Source organism: Sardina pilchardus, chromosome 2 (assembly GCF_963854185.1).
Source record: "Sardina pilchardus chromosome 2, fSarPil1.1, whole genome shotgun sequence".
Lineage (NCBI taxonomy): Eukaryota > Metazoa > Chordata > Actinopteri > Clupeiformes > Clupeidae > Sardina > Sardina pilchardus.
The window spans coordinates 37,196,236-37,214,112 of record NC_084995.1 but is presented as its reverse complement, the minus strand read 5'-3'; the positions used below and the strand labels follow the sequence as shown (position 1 = coordinate 37,214,112).

The window sequence follows — 17,877 nt, the reverse complement described above, 5'->3', positions numbered from 1 at the left end:
CATGAGCAAAATAAAAGCACACTCATTAGTGGGTCAGCTCAATGCTCCCACATGTCACAGCTTTAACAGGGTATCCCAAGGATCCTCCAGCTTCAATCCAAGATTTTTTTTGACCTTCGCACTTTGAATTAAATTTAATACCAACTTCACACCGGTTCGTACTGATATTTCCCCCCTTCTACAGTATGGGCCAAACTGAATTGGTTACAAACAGGTTAGCCTACGTCAGTGGCACTGTATGTGTGTGTGTGTGTGTGGGGGGGGGGGGGGGGGGGGGGGGACGACGACTGTGGACGGTGGTCAAAACATCTACATATTATAACTGGTCTTTTAATAGTCATAGCTAATATTTAATAAGCCCAGCTATAATTGCACTGTTCAATCCCTGCACTGATCATTTTTGCACAACCACCATTGCACACTCTCTACCATAGCACCTTATCATGGTCATTGCATCACATGGTCAGTCCATATCAGACCTCCATATTGATCAAATGTTCAACTCTTTAAATTTCTTTGAGTGATTTTATGTAGGCCTACATGATATATGTGTAGGTGTTTGTTGTATGCCTATGGTTGTTTAAGCTGGATGCCCAAAACTTGCCTTGGCATGAATAAAATACCTATCTATCTACATTAGCTATGAATGTTCATACAATAGGGCAATCTACATTGAGGAACCTAAAGTAAGGAACATGATAACATTTGCCTTATCAGATAGATAGATAGATAGATAGATACTTTATTTATTTGAAATTCAAGGTCCCAGCAGCTTAAGACAAAACAATAATGACCCTGGGCCATCAAAGTGGTCATACAGTAATTCAAGGCCTGCATCTTGATTTTCAGCCATCTCTTTATTATAGCCCTACCAGCAACTGCCAATGAGGAGAGGAAAACTGAGGACAACCTTGTGGCCTACTACAGTCAGTGGAGGTCATGGACGTTCCCCAGCGCAAACTCCACCATTTTCTGTGCGTTTGCTTGCTTTGCTTGCCCTCTTCTGGCCGTTCGTCACACATACACCCAGCGACTTTTAGAACATTTGCCTCTGGCCTTGGCGTTACTTTGTGTGGACAATCATTTGTCGTCTTTGTCAGTGTGATAGTATGCATTCAAGGCATGTCTGTAAAACAAGCTTGGAGCACTCTTGTGTCTCAAGGTTATGGCAAGCTGTCATTTAGCCTATGCTAATGGATTATGGCTTGTTTGGAAGAGGTCAGACATGTTTCCTGTAAAATATGAAATAGACCTGTCTTCAACCAGACAGAATTAAACAGCTTAAGGCAATGGCATATGCAAAAAAGCAGACACCATGAGTACAGATGGCCCAAGGCACATTGTACACTCTGTTCTTAGGAAGTAGCCTAACACTGGATAAACAAGTTTAAACTTATTTGGGACCATTTCGAATCTATAATAGACTGACATATATAAACAGCACTCGACTCGTCTCGTCTGTATATGCTAAAAATATATGCACCATAGATCAAATGTTGCTTAGCCAAAGCAGTGTCGCCGCTACCACCAAGCGCTTTACGCACTGTGCGTATAGGGCACTAAATGACAGGGGGTACCAACATTTAGGCAAAAACATGATTTTTGATTTCAAGATAATGTTTACAATGTCAACATGCACTAACAGCATGTTACATAAGGATGATACTTTTCGGGTTTTCTCTCAATTTCCACTTACAGTAGATCTAACTTGAACGTTATGATAGCCAAAAGTCTACTCCATTTATTTGACGCGTCTGAGCGCGCACGAGCGGGAGAGAGTGTCAGGTTCTAGCCGGCTTATCATTGTTGATAATTAATAGGCCTACCTCCTTTTTAAAATATAATAACCTTTAAAAGGAAATTGTATAAACTGTGAGAGCCACTTTGACATGAGCTGCACTCTGTGATTTGGAAAAATGACAATATGGTCGATCATTGCCTATGTGTAATAATGGGACGGGCGAGTTCGGCCTAGTTCGTTTCCTTGGCATTTAGATGAAGCAAGATATAAACATTCCACTTAGATAGCTGGGTACCAGGCTCATATATCACTTTTAATTGGAAACAGAAAGTGTAGCTAGCAACATGTCACTGTGCGTCTATTTCCAAAGGAATGAAGGCTGTTTATACCATCTTAATATGATTATCGTTTAGAGTTTGTGGACTAGTCATAGGCTACTGTATATTTGAATGGAGCGGGCAAAAGATTATTGAGAATCGTGTATGCCCTTAAGGTGGCAGAGCATGCATCCGTTACAAATAAACGAGTTCAAATTACTAGGCCTAGTACTTAAGAAATCAATATTTTTTGAATTGCAATTAGGCCTATTGCAATTATTGCATTATTTTATTATGTGTTATTATCACTAACACAGTTTAGTGAGATAGGCACTATCTCTCTCTCTCTCTCTCTCTCTCTCTCTCTCTCTCTCTCTCTCTCTCTCTCTCTCTCTCTCTTCAATAGGCCTGCTATGATGGTATCCAATTTAGCTACGAAATAAAACTCACCCATCAGTAAAATAGGCTGCAGTCAGCGCCTAGACGGAATTTTGTGCAAGCTGGCATAAAAACAAGAAGAAGAAGAAGAAGAAGAAGAAGAAGAAGAAAGATGGGGACATCATGGGACACATGCGCGAAGATTGCGCAATAGAGCAATGCATTGTGGGAAGTAAAATGGTGATCCTCGTCGGTTAGACTACGAAACGATACGATGTATGCCTCCAAGTCCTTGTCATTGAGTATCTAGAGAAATATACGCGTATAGTAGCATACAACTGAATCTGTGAGTATTCAGGGTACACAATGCTCAATTTAGGTTTCTTGTCAGGCGTCGTTAACACTGCTATGAGAACGCAGGCTGTAAAAACGTTCCTCACTCTGTCATCAGTAAGAAGGACTTTAGTTTGGACAAACAAACAATCGCAACTCAGGACTTACAGTCAAGATCATGCGAAAAGTGGATCGGCTAACTTTGTTTGTTACAGTTTGCCGCACAGGACTCTAGTTAAAATATATGGCCATGAGACCAATTCATATCTTCAAGGACTTGTTACAAATGACATGGAGTTGCTGGAGGACGAAAGATGCATGTATTCACACATGCTGAATGTGCAGGGGAGGACTCTCTATGACCTTATCTTATACAGGTAGGCTAGTCTGTGAATGTTACACAAGTTGATGTTACTATTAGTGTGAATTATTTTTCCAATAAGTTAACTGTTGTCCTGAAGCCTTACAGTTGGAATGAATCATTAGTAAAAAGTATGTCTGCATTGTGTCAGTTTATCAATTTCAGTTGAAGTTGCGTGTCTACTGATAACATGGCACAAATGAAGGGGGAGGTTGTTAGGTCTGGTTGTTAGAGATAAACAACCTGTAGTGGTGACTGGCTAAGAATTGAGGCTATGGATATCACTTTTTAGGAAGTAAATCCTATAGTAATATGGCTACAGTAAAATTGGTCAAATGCCAAATCATCCCCTTGTTGTATTATTTTTTTTCTTTTAGTTTGAAAGGAGATTCTGCAGAACACAGCCTTTTACTGGAGTGTGACAGCACAGTGAAAGACGCAATCTTAAAGCATCTGAAGGTATACAAAATCCGCCGTAAGGTTAGCGTCACCCCTTGTCCTGAACTTGCTATATGGGCCCTGTTACCTGTGGACAACAGTTCACCAGGCAAACCAGAAGTGACTGCCAACAAAGACAATACTGTACTGGAGAAGGACCCAAGAACTGAGCTTATGGGGTGGAGACTGATTGTCTGCCAAGAAGTTAATCCAAAGGACATCATTGCCTCCGTTCAAGTGGGAGACACAGAAGAGTATCACAAGCACCGTTATACAATTGGTATGTTAATGTAATTCATTTGTGGTATTTCGTTATTTCAGGTGTAACTTTGCCTGAATGCTAGTGCGCTAGTGAATGTCGTTAGGGAATGTGAAGTGGTATTATGTTTTTTTGTTTGTTTGTTTATGTATTTATTTATTGCAGAAGTTGGTACTCTGTGTCATGTGTGTCAGACTCAGATCTATTGTTTATGTACTGTCCCAGGATTTGAATGTTGTTATATTTACCTGTGTCTGATTGCAGGCTTGCCAGAGGGTGTGAGCGATCTTCCTCCTGGTGTTGCCTTGCCTCTGGAATCCAACTTGGTGTACATGAATGGAATCAGCTTCAGTAAAGGCTGTTACATTGGCCAGGAGCTCACAGCCAGAACCCACCACACAGGTGTTGTGCGCAAGCGCTTGATGCCTGTGTGTATGTCCATGCCAGTTGACGGACTGAAGGAGGGAGTGGCACTGCAGACAAATTCTGGGAAACCAGCGGGGAAGTACAGAGCTGGGAAAGGAGACCTCGGACTGAGTCTTGTCCGCTTGGCACACGCTAACGAGCCACTAACACTGAAGGCATCTGAGGATGGCAGCGCTGTGACGCTGCAGGCCGCCATGCCTGAGTGGTGGCCTAAAGATGCCAAGTGAGCCAAAGGCAAAATTGCACAACATTCTGTTAAAACACATCAGGATCACATGTATCAAAATTTGGGGCATAACGAAAATTATGTGGTGGCTTTTTAACTAGTTCTACACTGCATTAAAGACCACACATAAGATATTTGTTTTTATTTATTTAGGTTCTGAAACTTGAAATATGACCATTCACACACAACGTCCATTACTAGTTTGCAAAAGAAATAATTTATTTATTTTGTTGAATAATAAACATTTTAAAGCAAAATGTGGATGTTTCCTGGTGAGAAATGTTTAGTTTGGGGTTTGACAGTCATACAGTAGACCTTGTTGCCTCTCGTATTTCTTGAAGTAGTGCCTCTGGCTGAAACTTTAAAATTGAAGGGTCAAGTCTCTTGAAGTCTTCGTTGTTAAGCATACTCTCAAGAATATAAGTGACTCTTTGAAGGTCAAATGTTGCATGATGAGGACCCAAAGATTCCAGTGCTTCAGCAAGGTGTCTTGACTGAAGAGAGCTGCTCGCTGGATAAGAGTTCAAAAATGATATGCGACTGTTTGCAATTATCTTTAAAAATGTGGCAAACTCTCCATAGTCGATTCCAGTGCATGACTTCATGATTACCTGCAAAAAGTCAAAAACGTGTTTCAATCATGACTGTCATCACCAAAACTTAATGTCACTAATGATATTTGTTTCATACCTGGCAATGTTGATGCCAAGTGTCCATTGTTTCCCTCCACTCTTCAATTTCTCTTTGGACAGAGGCAAGTTCGTCTTGTAAGAACTGCCACATGATGTCCAGATTAGAACCATTTAACCAGTTATGATTAATAGAAATGGTGTCCTCCTGCAAAAGACACCATTGCTTGAATTATATATTGTATTTATTTTATCTGTACAAGTTTCTGAACTTGGTATTATTCACTTGTTTCTCTGAACTTGACCACTACATTAGTTCTCACCAGATTGTAAACTTGATGATGCCAGCCACTTGGCACAAAAACGATTTCCCCTGCTTCCTGAATGATCTCCAGAGGCTGGCATGCCTTGTCTATGTGGGGGTACTGCCCTTTATCCTGAAGCATTGGTGCTGTAACGTCATAAGCCAGAGTGCCATGGCGATCTCTTAAAAACTCCTCTTGGCCGGGGGGATAGAGGAGCCACTTCTTCCTCCCACAGATGTTGGCTGACCAGCTGTAGGAGCGGAACACATCTGCATGGAAGGGAGTCCTGGCTCCGAAAAGGCAGGAAGTGCTTTGTGTGAGTCTCACGGATAAACAAGGTTATAGGTTATAAAATACTTAATTCATATACTTATCCATGTACCAGGAGCCTTTAGGACCCATGTAGACAAAGCGATAGTCATCCACTTCAATTGAATCCCAATATTCATTGAGCCAGTCTGAAGAAAAGTATATGGGTGTTCTGTAGCTGTTGTGCTCAGGAAAGTTCCTGAGATGAACACAGAACAAGACACAATACCAACCTGTATATCATGTCCTCAAAGACATTTAAGTTGCAGACAACATAAGTGCAGTAATTGACCAGCCATTTCCAAATGAAATTGTATTGACATAAATACCACCCATACCTGTGCATATGCCAATCTTTTAGATAAAGACATCCTTTGGGTGAGGAGTGTCCATTTTGAATATATTCTCTCCAATACTGGATGAATTCTTTAAATGGGATTATTTGCTTGGGATTCGCATTATATTCCTTGACATTACAGTTTGCCACGGGCACTGGTGTTTCCTCTGTTGGGATGACATAGAAACAGCATTATTTTCTCTCTCTCTCTCACACACACACACACACACACACAAAATCTTTGTAAAAATTGCAGTAGTCTATGTGATGTGTCATGTGTTTATTCATTGACATACCAAACTGTTGTAGAAGTCTAGAGAAATTAGGCTTCCCCTCCTCTGTGACCCAGTGTTTTCTGCAGTTCCACTCTTCTGTAAACTTCTTCGAAAAAACACAGGGGTGGTTTGGAATCAAGTAGTTTTTAAAGAATCTGGAATAGCTCATGTTCTTTTCGATGTAGTCGACAAAATGGGAAGAACACCGCTGATGTGTCTGCCTGGGTATTTTGATAAGACTGGAGGAGGTATGTAACGTTTCCCTGTCCATATTGAAGAACAATTTGACACACAATCAATCCAAAAGGTTTCACTGAAGACAGGGGGTTTGTTCATCCAGTCCAGTTATATTTCAATAAACTGCTTTGTGGCAAATGCATGCTGCACCTCATTTGGCGAGCATGATCTTTCACTGTACAAGGCCCATGAATGCATAGACCTAAACGTCGTAAAGCTAAGTGCAAGAATAACGCGGCGGTGCACGATAAGTAGTAGATAGTAATGTGTATCTACGTGCAAAATGTGTTGCCTACGGACAGGCGATAACAAAGCAAACCTGTGCAAACTATATCGATTTTGTTTCGTCCATTAGTTTTTTCCTTGGAACATTATCTTTTACTGTCTATGGTTTTTTCCCCTCATGTCCCCATATGTCGATATATAAATGCTCGGCTAGGCATAAGAAATGGCATTAGGCGCAGTGTCATGATCTATGTGTTTACTTCAATTACAGAATCCTGTGGGCGGGACTGATCCGACCCATACTGTGCGCCGGGTAGCCCAAAAAGCAAACTTGCTGTTACTATTGTGACCTTGTTCATTTTCATCAAGACAATGTCATACACGATGACTCTTTGACTTTTTTAAACGCCGTGAAGTACCTTTTATTTTATTTTATTTCGCAACAAATATTCTTAGCTACCCTGATATTAAACGTGGTGCACTGAAGACTCCTAGCAGTAACTTTCAGTACGGACTGTAAATATGACTGTTCCAACTTAGAGCAACTTCCGGTTTCGCAGTAAATCGCAGTGTTTATGTTGTCTAAAGGCCGTGGTTCTGGCTGGCAAATGAGGTTACTGTTTTACTCAAATGCGTTCACTGGAATTTCTTTAGACGATTGCACTATTAATGATTTGTTTAACACTGAAATGCGTTTTCTAGAAGATATACGGCACAAAGACAGACACAGTGATTTCTTTTTTTTACATAGCTACGTCATTGACGAGCCATCGTCAGTCAGATACATCTCATGTCTATAAAGGTACTGTGAATCAGCATCTTGTTTTCAGTAAATGTAAGGCTTTTTTAGACATGAACAGTATGGTCACAGTTCTGCTTTGTTTGAGGAGCTGTGGCCAGTCCAGTTGCAATGCCTGCCATATGCTGTTTTTAAAATTATGATATAAATAGGCCTATTTGAAATAGCCTATGAATAAACTGAATTCTGTAATTGATTTATAATTAATGTTAATTAATGATAATTAATGTGTTCTGCCATCAGTGGAGTATTCTTCTGAAGCCGCCTGGACACCCCAAAGATGAGTCGTGACTCCTCCATTCATAGTTGGCCTGGGTCCTACTACATTAATAGTGAGAAAAGATGGGTCAGTGGCACACTGTCACTGAGCAGAACCACCCTCCGCTTCACTACAGAGCAGAGCAAAGACAGCCTGGCCAGCGTTCGCCTCTCCCGCATCATGGAGATCAAGATGGAGTCCTCCAGCTTCATCTTCAGTACTCTCACTGTGCTAGAGGAAGGCAACATTAAACACTGGTTTGGGTCACTGCGCCCCAACCGGGTGGTGGTCTACAATGTGCTGGAGCACTTCTGGAGGGAACGCCTGCTGTCTCCCTCAGAGAGCCGCGGAGCAGAGGCCCCACTCAGCAAAGGCAGGGAGCTCATCAACTTGGTTTCTGGGGCCCAGCGCAGACTGGAGGATGCAGGGAAAGTGCTCAACCACCAAGGAGAGCAGTTTGATAATGTGATGCAAGACCTGGGCAAGATTGACTCAAATTTGGGTGTTGCAGACAAGTAAATTCTTCTTTTCACCCTTTGTTGTTGTTAGAATTAACTGCGAGGAATTTGCTATTTTGCTTAGTTTTTACAGTAATTTCCCGCATATAAGACACATTGTGTACTGTATAAGCCGCAGGACAGTGTTGTATGCAAGTTAAAAGCAACAAAACCATATTAACACCATATTAACTGCCCCCCTGTATTAACCTCATATCGGAAGACATTTTGCAAAATCAATGTATAAGCCGCGGCTAATAGTCGGGAAATTACGGTAGTCATTATTCCATAAGGACATATGATAGGCCTATTAAGGTAAGCATCGAGAATTACATGACGAATCACAGAAGAAGATTGATTACTGTTGTTGATTTGCATATATTTACAGTATGTTTGTGTTTGTCCTTTTACTTATACAGCACACACTATTAACAAGGATTATACTGCAATTTTTTCCCCCATCCACTCAGTCATGTGGTTATAGCCTAACCTTTGCACTGTGTTTACTACATAATGGGTTCATGGCAATGACTTTGTCGCTGAGCACTATCACACCCAATCCTGTACAAAGATTCATGTGCTATACACTCAGACCTCATATAACATTTTTGTATGGACTGTAGACCCCAGACAATTTGTCAGCCTTTGACTGCTGACTTTGCCTGTTGTTTCCGTATCAAATGTTGTATGTACAGTATTTCATACTGTGTAAGAAAGTTGATGTAGCGTTCAGCAAGTAGCATTCAGACGCATGGATTTTAGTCAGCTTCAATTTGGGCTTGACCGAATTAGAATCAATATCAAAGTCGGAATCAAAGTGAACTTGCTTTATTAACACACCCGCGGAACAAAGACACTCCTTTTAAAGGTCTATTTTTGTTTCCAATTTAATGTAGGCTACTGTCCGAGTTGGAGTCCCCCCCCTGGTGGCCCTTTGGAAAGCTACCATGGAAGAGCCAGCAGGAAGCCAAGAGCATGCAAGCAGCGTTGGCCGCTTCCTCCAAAGGATCCGGGAAGGGCCCGAGGGTGATCGTGAGCATTCCTGCTCTCATTTCTAAAGGCGCAGAATCAGACTGGAAACCTGGCTGTCTGGTGGTGCTGGTATCCTCATTGGAGATCAGGGATGAAAATTCACATCTGCTGCACCACTTTGAAAGGGATGAGGTGGATGACATAAGGATCCACAGCCCGTACGAAATTAGCGTACGGCAGCGGTTCATTGGTAAACCTGATATCTGCTACCGCCTCCTCTCGGTGAAGATGACTGAGGCCCTGTCTGTGCTGGAGATGCAGTACAAGAAGAAAGTGGAGTTCACCAGTGACTTTGCAGCCTTTCGGGCTAGCCCTGCCACAACTCCTGGAGCCACGCAGGAGGAGGGATCAGTGTGGACTGCCGGTGGAGGTTGGTGGTTTCATATTATCCCTGCATCACAATATTTGTCAGTCTTATGTAATGAGTGAGCGTTAAATGTGATTGTATTATCTTTTAGGGCTTAAGGTTTTGAAAAAAAAATATATGTGGGTGGTTTTAAGGGAAGGTATGATTCCAGCATCTGGCCTTTTCAGTTCAGTTCCCAAATATTGAATAGGCCTGCAGAACAGAACAAGAGCTATTTGGACAGCTGAAAATGTCTGGCAAGGTGCCTAGCCATCCTCATGATAACTTGACTCATGTGAATTGCAAAATAAGCGTGAAAGCAGAAATAAAACTGAAATCCTTTGGGATGTTATAGATGTAATAGAAAGTGTTCTTTATTAATTTACAAATAGTGTTTCTTGGAGAATGGAATACCACAAAAGACCAAGTCCCCAGCTAGTTACATGAACGAACACGTTTCGCATTGCAAGACATGAAATTCTGCTTTCAGTGTATTACGTACTCTTTGCCACATGGTGGCAGTTAAGCACTGTGAAGATATGTTCAGGCAGCAGTGCAAAAATGTTTTTGTTCTATTTCATTAACAAGTCATATCTGTTTCAGCGGATAGTTTTGAACAGTTGAGGCATCCTGGCATGTATATTTTATCGGATTATATTTTAATCTGATATTAAGTCTCATTCACCCATCCTATCTCTATGTTCAGGCTTCTATGAATCTGCTTAAATGTGCTAGTCTGCCAAAACAAATCAGTGTGAGTGTTAAGAAAAGCCCCTTTCGACTCAGCAGTATTTTTCTTCAGCTGCAGGGCAGGTCCAGCTCGGCCAAGAGACAGAGGTTCCTGTGGAGATCCCGGCTGGTGAACTTACTCAGGTCCAAGTGCAGGTCCTTCAGCCCACCGTCACAGACGCCGAGGCCCAGGAACTGAAGCAGGTATGTCCGCCCTGTCCGCCTGCCTGCCTCTCTCACTACCCCGAAGGGTCACTCAAAATGTGACGATTTTTCTTCCTTCGACAAAGTTTCATTGCTGTTGAAATTTCTGCTTGCCAACAATGACTCCAGTGCTTCCTGCTATAGCTGGCAATGGATGATGGCTCTACCTCCAAGATACCAGTGCACAGAGAGTTCAAAATGCCCAGTAACAGGCTTCTTGCACAAAGCCATTTCAAGTACTGGAAGGGGAAACTTTTCTCATCATGTGTCCTTAGTACTAATACTTAATCCTAAATACGATACATTCCACAACTATTATCAATTACTTGCTACTTGACAAGCTTCACATCACCTAGGTGTTTGAACATACTGAAGATCACAATCAGCAGCAAGTGTTCAAGTAATCTCTCATGAGTACCCCATAAAGGCCCACTTCTTCTCCCCTCAGTTGCGGCAGCTCGTTGTGCTCTCTGTAAGTCGCTCAGCAAGCATAGTTTACACTTCACCTCCAGTAGATTATACCAGCAAGTACAGCAGCCACACTTGAGATGGCTAGGGCGGAGTATTTAGGGCCAGTGTAATCAAGGCTGTTCCTGGACGGCCACAGTGTTTGCAGGGTCTCTGCTGAACATGTGTGTGCTATTTATTTATCAAGGCAGTTGAGATGAAACAAAGTGGAGAGGTAGAGAAGGATGTCAGTTGGTTTTTCGGGCCGTTTTACGAGAGAATATTTCTTAAAAGATACATGATTTCTCTCCAGAAATAAAGTGGCTGACCGTTGGGGTACTGTTGTAGAAATTTGCTTGTTAATGATGTACTAGTTAGTTACCTCCGCCAAGGAGGTTATGTTTTCATCGGGGACCGTATGTTTGTTTGTCTGTCTGTCTGTCTGTTTGTTTGTCTGTCTGTTAGCAAGATAATTCAAAAAGTAATGGATGAATTTCGCTGAAGGTCAGACATGACCCAAGGAAGAAACGATTACATTTTGGGAGTGATCCGTAACACCGTCGGGATTCCGGAGCCGTTTCTGTGTTTCGCTTAGTGGTGTGATGGCATAGTATGGCCACATGGTGGCAATCGGAATAGTTTAGGTTCAAATGTATGACAACCTAGGAAGAACGATAAAGGCGGAGGTCTGCGCTCTCTGAGTGCTTTTCTAGTCTGTACATGTATTGATGTAATTATCTGTGAGTAGTTTGCAGTAAGTATGTTTGGTTTAACTTGTGAATTATTATGTCATAAAGTTTATAGTAAGTAAAGGACAACTGATCAACTTCTGTGTTGAGAAGTGTAAATTGCATCCATGTTCGCGGTGTTCACCCTTAAAGCTGACAACAAGCAGTAACAAACAATGATTTGGGGCATTTGAATGGCTATAGGCCACCAGTCAATGATGAGACCTGGTCTGTGAAAGCATGCAGTTGGTTCCACATACGTCTCGGTCTCACCTTGCCACCCTTTGAGTTGATGTTAAGGATACATTTAAAGTTGATTGGTATTTAGCACACGCTTTTGTACAAAGTGACATGGATTGGAGTTGAAGCTTTCGTGAATCAACCCAGGCCGACTGATCGTCAGGTGGTGGCACTGCCGCTCCTCCTCAATGCCCTAAAAGGGCACTTTGACTTACTTGGAAAGGATACGCAAGTGCCCAAGTGGTTCTTGTTTCATGGCAGGTCAGCAGATGTGTTGAGTAATCTAATAGACGAAGGGGAAAAAAGGTTTTGTTGAAACACGTTGTTTTTGATGGTATGAACCTGTAGCGCCTTCTGAATGGGAGAAGCTGGAACAATTGGGGTTGGATGAGAGATCCAGAGAGGGCAGCCGTGGCCTACTGGTCAGTGCTTTGAGCTTGCAGCTGGAGGGTTGCCGGTTTGATCCCCGACCAGTGCACGGCTGAAGTGCCCTTGAGCAAGGCACCCTCATTGCTCCCTGAGTGCCGCTGTATGAAGACAGCTCGCTGCCGTGTTAGTGTGTGCTTCACCTCACTGTGTGTTCACTGTGTGCTGTGTGTGTTCACTAATTCACGGATGGGATAAATGCATAGACCAAATTCCTTGTATACACAAGTGTACATGGCCAATAAGCCTGATTTTATTTAATTTCATTTGATGTCCTTGATTATTTAATGAATCAGTTCCATTCACAGTTAAAGTGTTCTGTGTACAAATTGTGGACTGAGGGAAGGTCACAGCATTGACATATTGACAGCTTTGGTGATAATCTGCTACAGTTTCTTCATTTGAGGACGCTGATAGAAGTGTACAACAGGGATAACATATATTCTTCATAGTCAAATAATTTTTTCACCCCTGAAAAATCATTGGCGATCCAAATTTAGGTATACTCCACATATTTTGTGACATCTTGGGTTGGGCGTCATTTGGCAGTTGCGGTCTGTAGACTGTAGCCTCTGTGTTCGTGTCGATTACAGGAGCAACTTGTAAAAGAGTTTCCCCTTCGTCCACATGCACACACACACACACACACACCCATTAATGTCATCATGTCTTTGCCCACTAAGCATTCGGTGCAGTAAGCATCTGCTAAGGAGGGTCTTGCTGGGAGCTGCATGGTCCATGGCAGCCAGACATAAACAGTGACGCATAATCGCTCCATCATTCTCCCTTTAACACGTTATTATGGGTTGCAACAGAATGTTGCTCTGTATGTTGAAACCATTTTCAAAACACAATATTATTGCTGCGACCAAAGATAATTTATGGTTGGTGAACCATCACAGGTATCATTTTCAGTTCAGGATGTGTTGGGGTTTGGAAATACAAGAAGCCCGTAATATGCGAAAATGTGATGAGAAGGGGGGAAAGTAAGTTCCAAAGGCTGCGTTTTTAAACATCATGTGATCTTGTTTTTAACCAAGCACTCTGGTTTCTCATGGGATGCGGCTTCTCTCAGGCAGCTAAATGCGTTTTGACAACACGGCTGGTTTCATAGTTTGGCCCATCACTTATAAAACCATTTCAGCACATTTTAGCCATATTTTCACCACGTTCCAGCTATATTTCCTGTATGTATGCCTATAAAACTAAAGGAGTATAATAAACACTTGCAACAGCATATTCGTTTGTTTTTCAACATACAGATTAGATTTTATTTCATGTCAAGTAAAGGCGCAAGCTCAGTGGTGCACTCTGATGCAGACTTTGTGAATGTTATGGTTTTCCTGATGCCCTGCAGTCTATGAAACACCGTAGTCACTAGTGTGCAATATAGATCACATTCAAGTAAATATTGTGAGTTATGCGGTGTCATTTCTTTGAGAGAGCAAGTTCACAAAATAACGGCACATAGAGAGGCCATTTAGAAAGTCGAGTTCAAAGAGACTAGCTTACTTTAAGAGTCTACTGTGGTGGAATTAATGCTTTAAGCAAACCATTAAAATGATAGGATGCCTCTCAAAAGATTGTTTTGTGATGCAAATGACCTTTGTCTTGCTATCAATAATCAAACAAATTCATCATAACCTTGACATTTTTCAAAGTTCATAATAGAAAGCCACTGTTTCCCTTATACCTTTGGTCATTCATTTACTGATAAGTCGTAATAATGGTCTTTTAAACTTCAAAAGGTGATGCTTTCAGTTGATTACAGTTTAGAACACTCCCATTTGTCAATAACTAAAGTGGATATCACTGAGAAGTACATGAAAGACTTCAAAATGATTTCCTTCTTTATTTTAGATAATCTTGTGATAATATGCAACGTCAAGGCGCCATTATTGAATAATGAACTGTTTATACCCATGTTCTTCATTTCTGTTGAACAGCCTCATGTCCTCTTCACAATAGACTCCATGTTCTAGTTAAAGGGTGTCTGCTCATTCATAGGCTACGTATACTCATTCATAGGATTTTCTTCATCCAGGAGCAAATTGAAAGATATTTTGTTGTTGACCCATGTGTTGACCCGTGGGCCTTTAAATGTCAGTCAACAAATCACTCAACTCCGTATCCAAGAGAAAATGTGTTCTCACTTTAACATCTTATCCTTTGGATTATGTTGTCTGATTGTCTCAAATAAAATGAATTAGGTATTTGTTTATTTACAAGGACACATTTGGCCAGAAGTCAAAGCACAATGATTGACCAATTATTTAATCTAGTAGAATTGTTCACTTAACATTTTATTAGACAATTGGACAGGCAGATTTTTTTGCTGGCTGAGACACTGCCAAACACTGTGTAAACAAACACTTTGTATGCCTTGATATATAGACAGTTGAAACATTAAAACAATTCCTAAGATTCTAAAAAGGTTTTTTTTACAGATCTAACTTGCTACCAAGACCCAACAGTCCTCTTAAATGCAATACTGATACAATATTATGTCCAAGCACCCCATATCTTGGATGTGCTACGAAAAGGTAACACATTTTTCCTCAGTCCATGCTACTGTACATCTACCACCATGTTTCCTGAACATTGGTCCAGTAGTTTTGTGTTACCTTGCTAACAAACAAACCAACCAACTAACCATCTCACAAATAGGCACAGAATAAAACACAACCTCCTTGTTGGCAGTATTTTTTTTGGAAATCTTCTGTCCAACTTATTTCAGAGCTCTCCGCAGTTTTCCATTTCAGTACCAATATTGAAACATCTTGCTAATTGTAACATCTTGCTAATCAGAAAGCTGCTTACCAAGAAATAAATTGGTCTGATACTGCTGAGAACATACTGTCAAAAGGCAAATGTTGAAATGTGTGAAAAAGGGGAAAAATGTGTACAATACAGAGCAGCGAAATTTAGATATTGATTATAAACTGGGTTATTGTCCTTCTGCCTCTTACTCGATATTAGGAAATAATAGTTGCCAAGTATACGTATATACTTATACTTAGAAGTATAATATAAGTATATATACTTTTTTGATCCAGTGAGGGAAATTCGGTCTCTGCATTTATCCTTATTCATGAATTAGTAAACACACACAGCACGCAGTGAATACACAGTGAGGTGAACGAACACTAACCCAGAGCAGTGAGATCAGAATGTGTATGTTTCTTAATCTCTGGCCTCCATCAGAGGATATGTAACTTATGGTCATTAGAAGAAGGCTGAACACAACATAAACAAGTACGTGAACACAATTATATCATTTACGCATGTCACGTGTATGGGAAACATTTGCCATGCATTTACCATTCATGATTATGCAGTACTCTGAGGTGTGTGTCATCATTATGTGGTGAATGTCTTCAGCAATACACTACTGTACATACTGTAGGTTGTTACCCATATGCAGTGTCTTACAGTATATACACCTAAGCAAACAGAGCCCAATATATGCTGTTGTCACCAAACCTGTGAGGAAATAGCATCACTCTCCATGGCCTTCTGGCACAGTCCTGTGTGTCTGTGTGTCTTGTTGGTTTGTCCATGACTGCTGATTGGTGAAAGCTGTCATAATGTCATTGGGTTTGTGTGTGTGTTGGACAGCATACTATTAGTTCAGAAACCACAGTGGTAGGGTTTGGAGTGAGTGTTTATTAGATTTTACTTGGCACATCAGGGTTTATTTGAGTTGTTCCATTGACCATAACATACACTGCCCGTTTTTGGAGCTCAGCAGATGGGGTTGTGTTGTTCACTGGACATGAGCAAATTCACGCACACACACACACACACACACACACACACACACACACACACACTCTCACACGCACTCACACACACTCACACACAGACACACTGATGCTGTAAACTACTATATTTGGACTGGCGCTGTGTGCCAAGTGTGTATGGAGGAGGTGTGTGGAACACTGACACACCTGTAGCAAGGCAAGGCAAAGCTGGCTCAGCATGGTCTGAGAGAGCGCACCAGAGTGAGTAAGGGAGCGTTGTTATGGCAACACAAACCTAACATGGCATAAGGAAAGGGGTCTGGGTTGCTTTTTAAAGGCATTCTGTAGATATAAAGAATCAATGACATCAACTGTGAAAATGAATCACTCACGTAATGTTTCTGTGGGACTATTGGTCTTAGATTTCTGTATTTGCATGATTTTAAAAGTCTGTGTGTGTGTGTGTGTGTGTGTGCGTGTGTGTTGCATGGGACAGATGCTGCTGCAGCTGAAGAGTCTGGCTCTCGAGGCAGAAACCGAGCTGGAGAGGCAGGACGAGGCTCTGGACACCTTGGTGTCCACCACCGATCGCACCACCATGGTCATCGACAAACACACTCGCCGCATGAGAAAGCTACTGTGACTCCTTCCCCTGCTATCCCATGAGATGTACTGTAAATGAACAGGTGACCATGCACAAAAACACTGGGAAAGTCTATAATTGACTGTAGGTTTCATGAGTTATCATTACAAAAAGAAACGTTCCGTTCTTAAAGGGATATTCCGCCATTTTTGGAAATAAGCTCATTTTCCACTTTCCCTCAAGCAAAACAATCGATATTTACCTTGTTCTCGTTCATCCAGCCATTCAGTGAGTCTGGCGATACAACTTTTAGCTTCAGCCTATTCAGCAGTTCATAATACACCTTTGTAAGTGTACGTACAGTATAAAAGACCCCATCCAGTGCCCCAACATACTGCATGTCTAAGATGAGTCCCTTGTAGTAAGTCCAAACACTCCCAAAGGGGAGCAAAGACAAGACAAGTTACATATTCCTATGGATTCTGGTTGTTTTTGATGATCCATATCAACCCTAACTATGAATGCCCATCTGTAATGTCCCTCTCTCCAGCCCCATTCAACTGTTAATAGTAATATATATATATATATATATATACTGTATATTTGTTAAGTGGCTGGGAAAGTCCTGTGATGTAATTTTGTCCGTCGCGTGTTGTAATGGTTGTCATTGTGAACAAGTGCAATAAACTCTAATGTGCAGATGAAAGCGGCTCTTGGCTGGCTGTGTTTGGATGACCGCTAGACCTCTCTTTTCAGCGGCTCTCCGTGTCTGTAGCTTGACTGTCACATGACTCTCCAGTTGACAGAAGACAGGCCCAGACACTACCCACAATAAATGAGATCGCTTGTTATGAAGTGGCAAAGAGAATGTCAAAACACTGCCGAGCTGGAGTCGGAAGCTATTTACTGTCGCGATGGCGGCAAGCGCCGCCGAACGAGACCGGGGTTGGCTTTTGTAAACAGGCCTGCATACTTCCACAGGAACCCTGTCATTATAACATCCTGTTGGCACCGGGGGCTTCGCATCTGTTCGCCACCCTGGCGTGCG

General features: G+C 41.7%; 3 protein-coding genes across 4 annotated transcripts; 2 read left to right on the top strand and 1 right to left on the bottom strand.

Moving 5' to 3' along the window:
* Window positions 1-2,610: 2,610 nt before the first annotated feature.
* On the top strand, window positions 2,611-4,680 carry iba57 (iron-sulfur cluster assembly factor IBA57). Its single transcript, XM_062529697.1, has 3 exons — window positions 2,611-3,146; window positions 3,508-3,848; window positions 4,092-4,680. The coding sequence occupies exons 1-3, from the start codon at window positions 2,803-2,805 to the stop codon at window positions 4,478-4,480; spliced, it is 1,074 nt and encodes a 357-aa protein (XP_062385681.1). The 5' UTR covers window positions 2,611-2,802; the 3' UTR covers window positions 4,481-4,680.
* On the bottom strand, window positions 4,649-7,030 carry jmjd4 (jumonji domain containing 4). Of its 2 annotated transcripts, none has more exons than XM_062529684.1 (6): window positions 6,356-7,030; window positions 6,061-6,226; window positions 5,796-5,921; window positions 5,432-5,699; window positions 5,170-5,253; window positions 4,649-5,090 (listed from the first exon to the last, which is right to left on the bottom strand). In XM_062529684.1, exons 1-6 carry the CDS (start codon window positions 6,603-6,605, stop codon window positions 4,782-4,784), a joined length of 1,203 nt encoding a protein of 400 aa, XP_062385668.1. In that variant the 5' UTR covers window positions 6,606-7,030; the 3' UTR covers window positions 4,649-4,781. The 2 variants fall into 2 exon arrangements, with proteins under 2 accessions (XP_062385668.1, XP_062385661.1); XM_062529677.1 differs by having other exon boundaries at window positions 5,170-5,316; window positions 6,356-7,029.
* A 313-nt stretch (window positions 7,031-7,343) lies between these two features.
* snap47 (synaptosome associated protein 47) lies at window positions 7,344-17,535 on the top strand. Its single transcript, XM_062529665.1, has 5 exons — window positions 7,344-7,598; window positions 7,839-8,369; window positions 9,248-9,753; window positions 10,532-10,662; window positions 16,743-17,535. The coding sequence occupies exons 2-5, from the start codon at window positions 7,876-7,878 to the stop codon at window positions 16,887-16,889; spliced, it is 1,278 nt and encodes a 425-aa protein (XP_062385649.1). The 5' UTR covers window positions 7,344-7,598; window positions 7,839-7,875; the 3' UTR covers window positions 16,890-17,535.
* Window positions 17,536-17,877: the final 342 nt, after the last annotated feature.

Bases quoted from the DNA above. Each gene is read 5' to 3' on its own strand.
- iba57 (XM_062529697.1), top strand. From the start codon at position 2,803: ATGCTCAATTTAGGTTTCTTGTCAGGCGTCGTTAACACTGCTATGAGA. The intron at 3,147-3,507 runs GTAGGCTAGTCT...TTTTTCTTTTAG, and splicing joins TATGACCTTATCTTATACAG to TTTGAAAGGAGATTCTGCAG. The intron at 3,849-4,091 runs GTATGTTAATGT...GTCTGATTGCAG, and splicing joins CAAGCACCGTTATACAATTG to GCTTGCCAGAGGGTGTGAGC.
- snap47 (XM_062529665.1), top strand. From the start codon at position 7,876: ATGAGTCGTGACTCCTCCATTCATAGTTGGCCTGGGTCCTACTACATT. The intron at 8,370-9,247 runs GTAAATTCTTCT...AATTTAATGTAG, and splicing joins AATTTGGGTGTTGCAGACAA to GCTACTGTCCGAGTTGGAGT. The intron at 9,754-10,531 runs GTTGGTGGTTTC...ATTTTTCTTCAG, and splicing joins AGTGTGGACTGCCGGTGGAG to CTGCAGGGCAGGTCCAGCTC.
- jmjd4 (XM_062529677.1), bottom strand. From the start codon at position 6,605: ATGGACAGGGAAACGTTACATACCTCCTCCAGTCTTATCAAAATACCC. The intron at 5,922-6,060 runs GTATGGGTGGTA...TGTTCATCTCAG, and splicing joins AAAGATTGGCATATGCACAG to GAACTTTCCTGAGCACAACA. The intron at 5,700-5,795 runs GTACATGGATAA...TTTCGGAGCCAG, and splicing joins ATGGGTCCTAAAGGCTCCTG to GACTCCCTTCCATGCAGATG.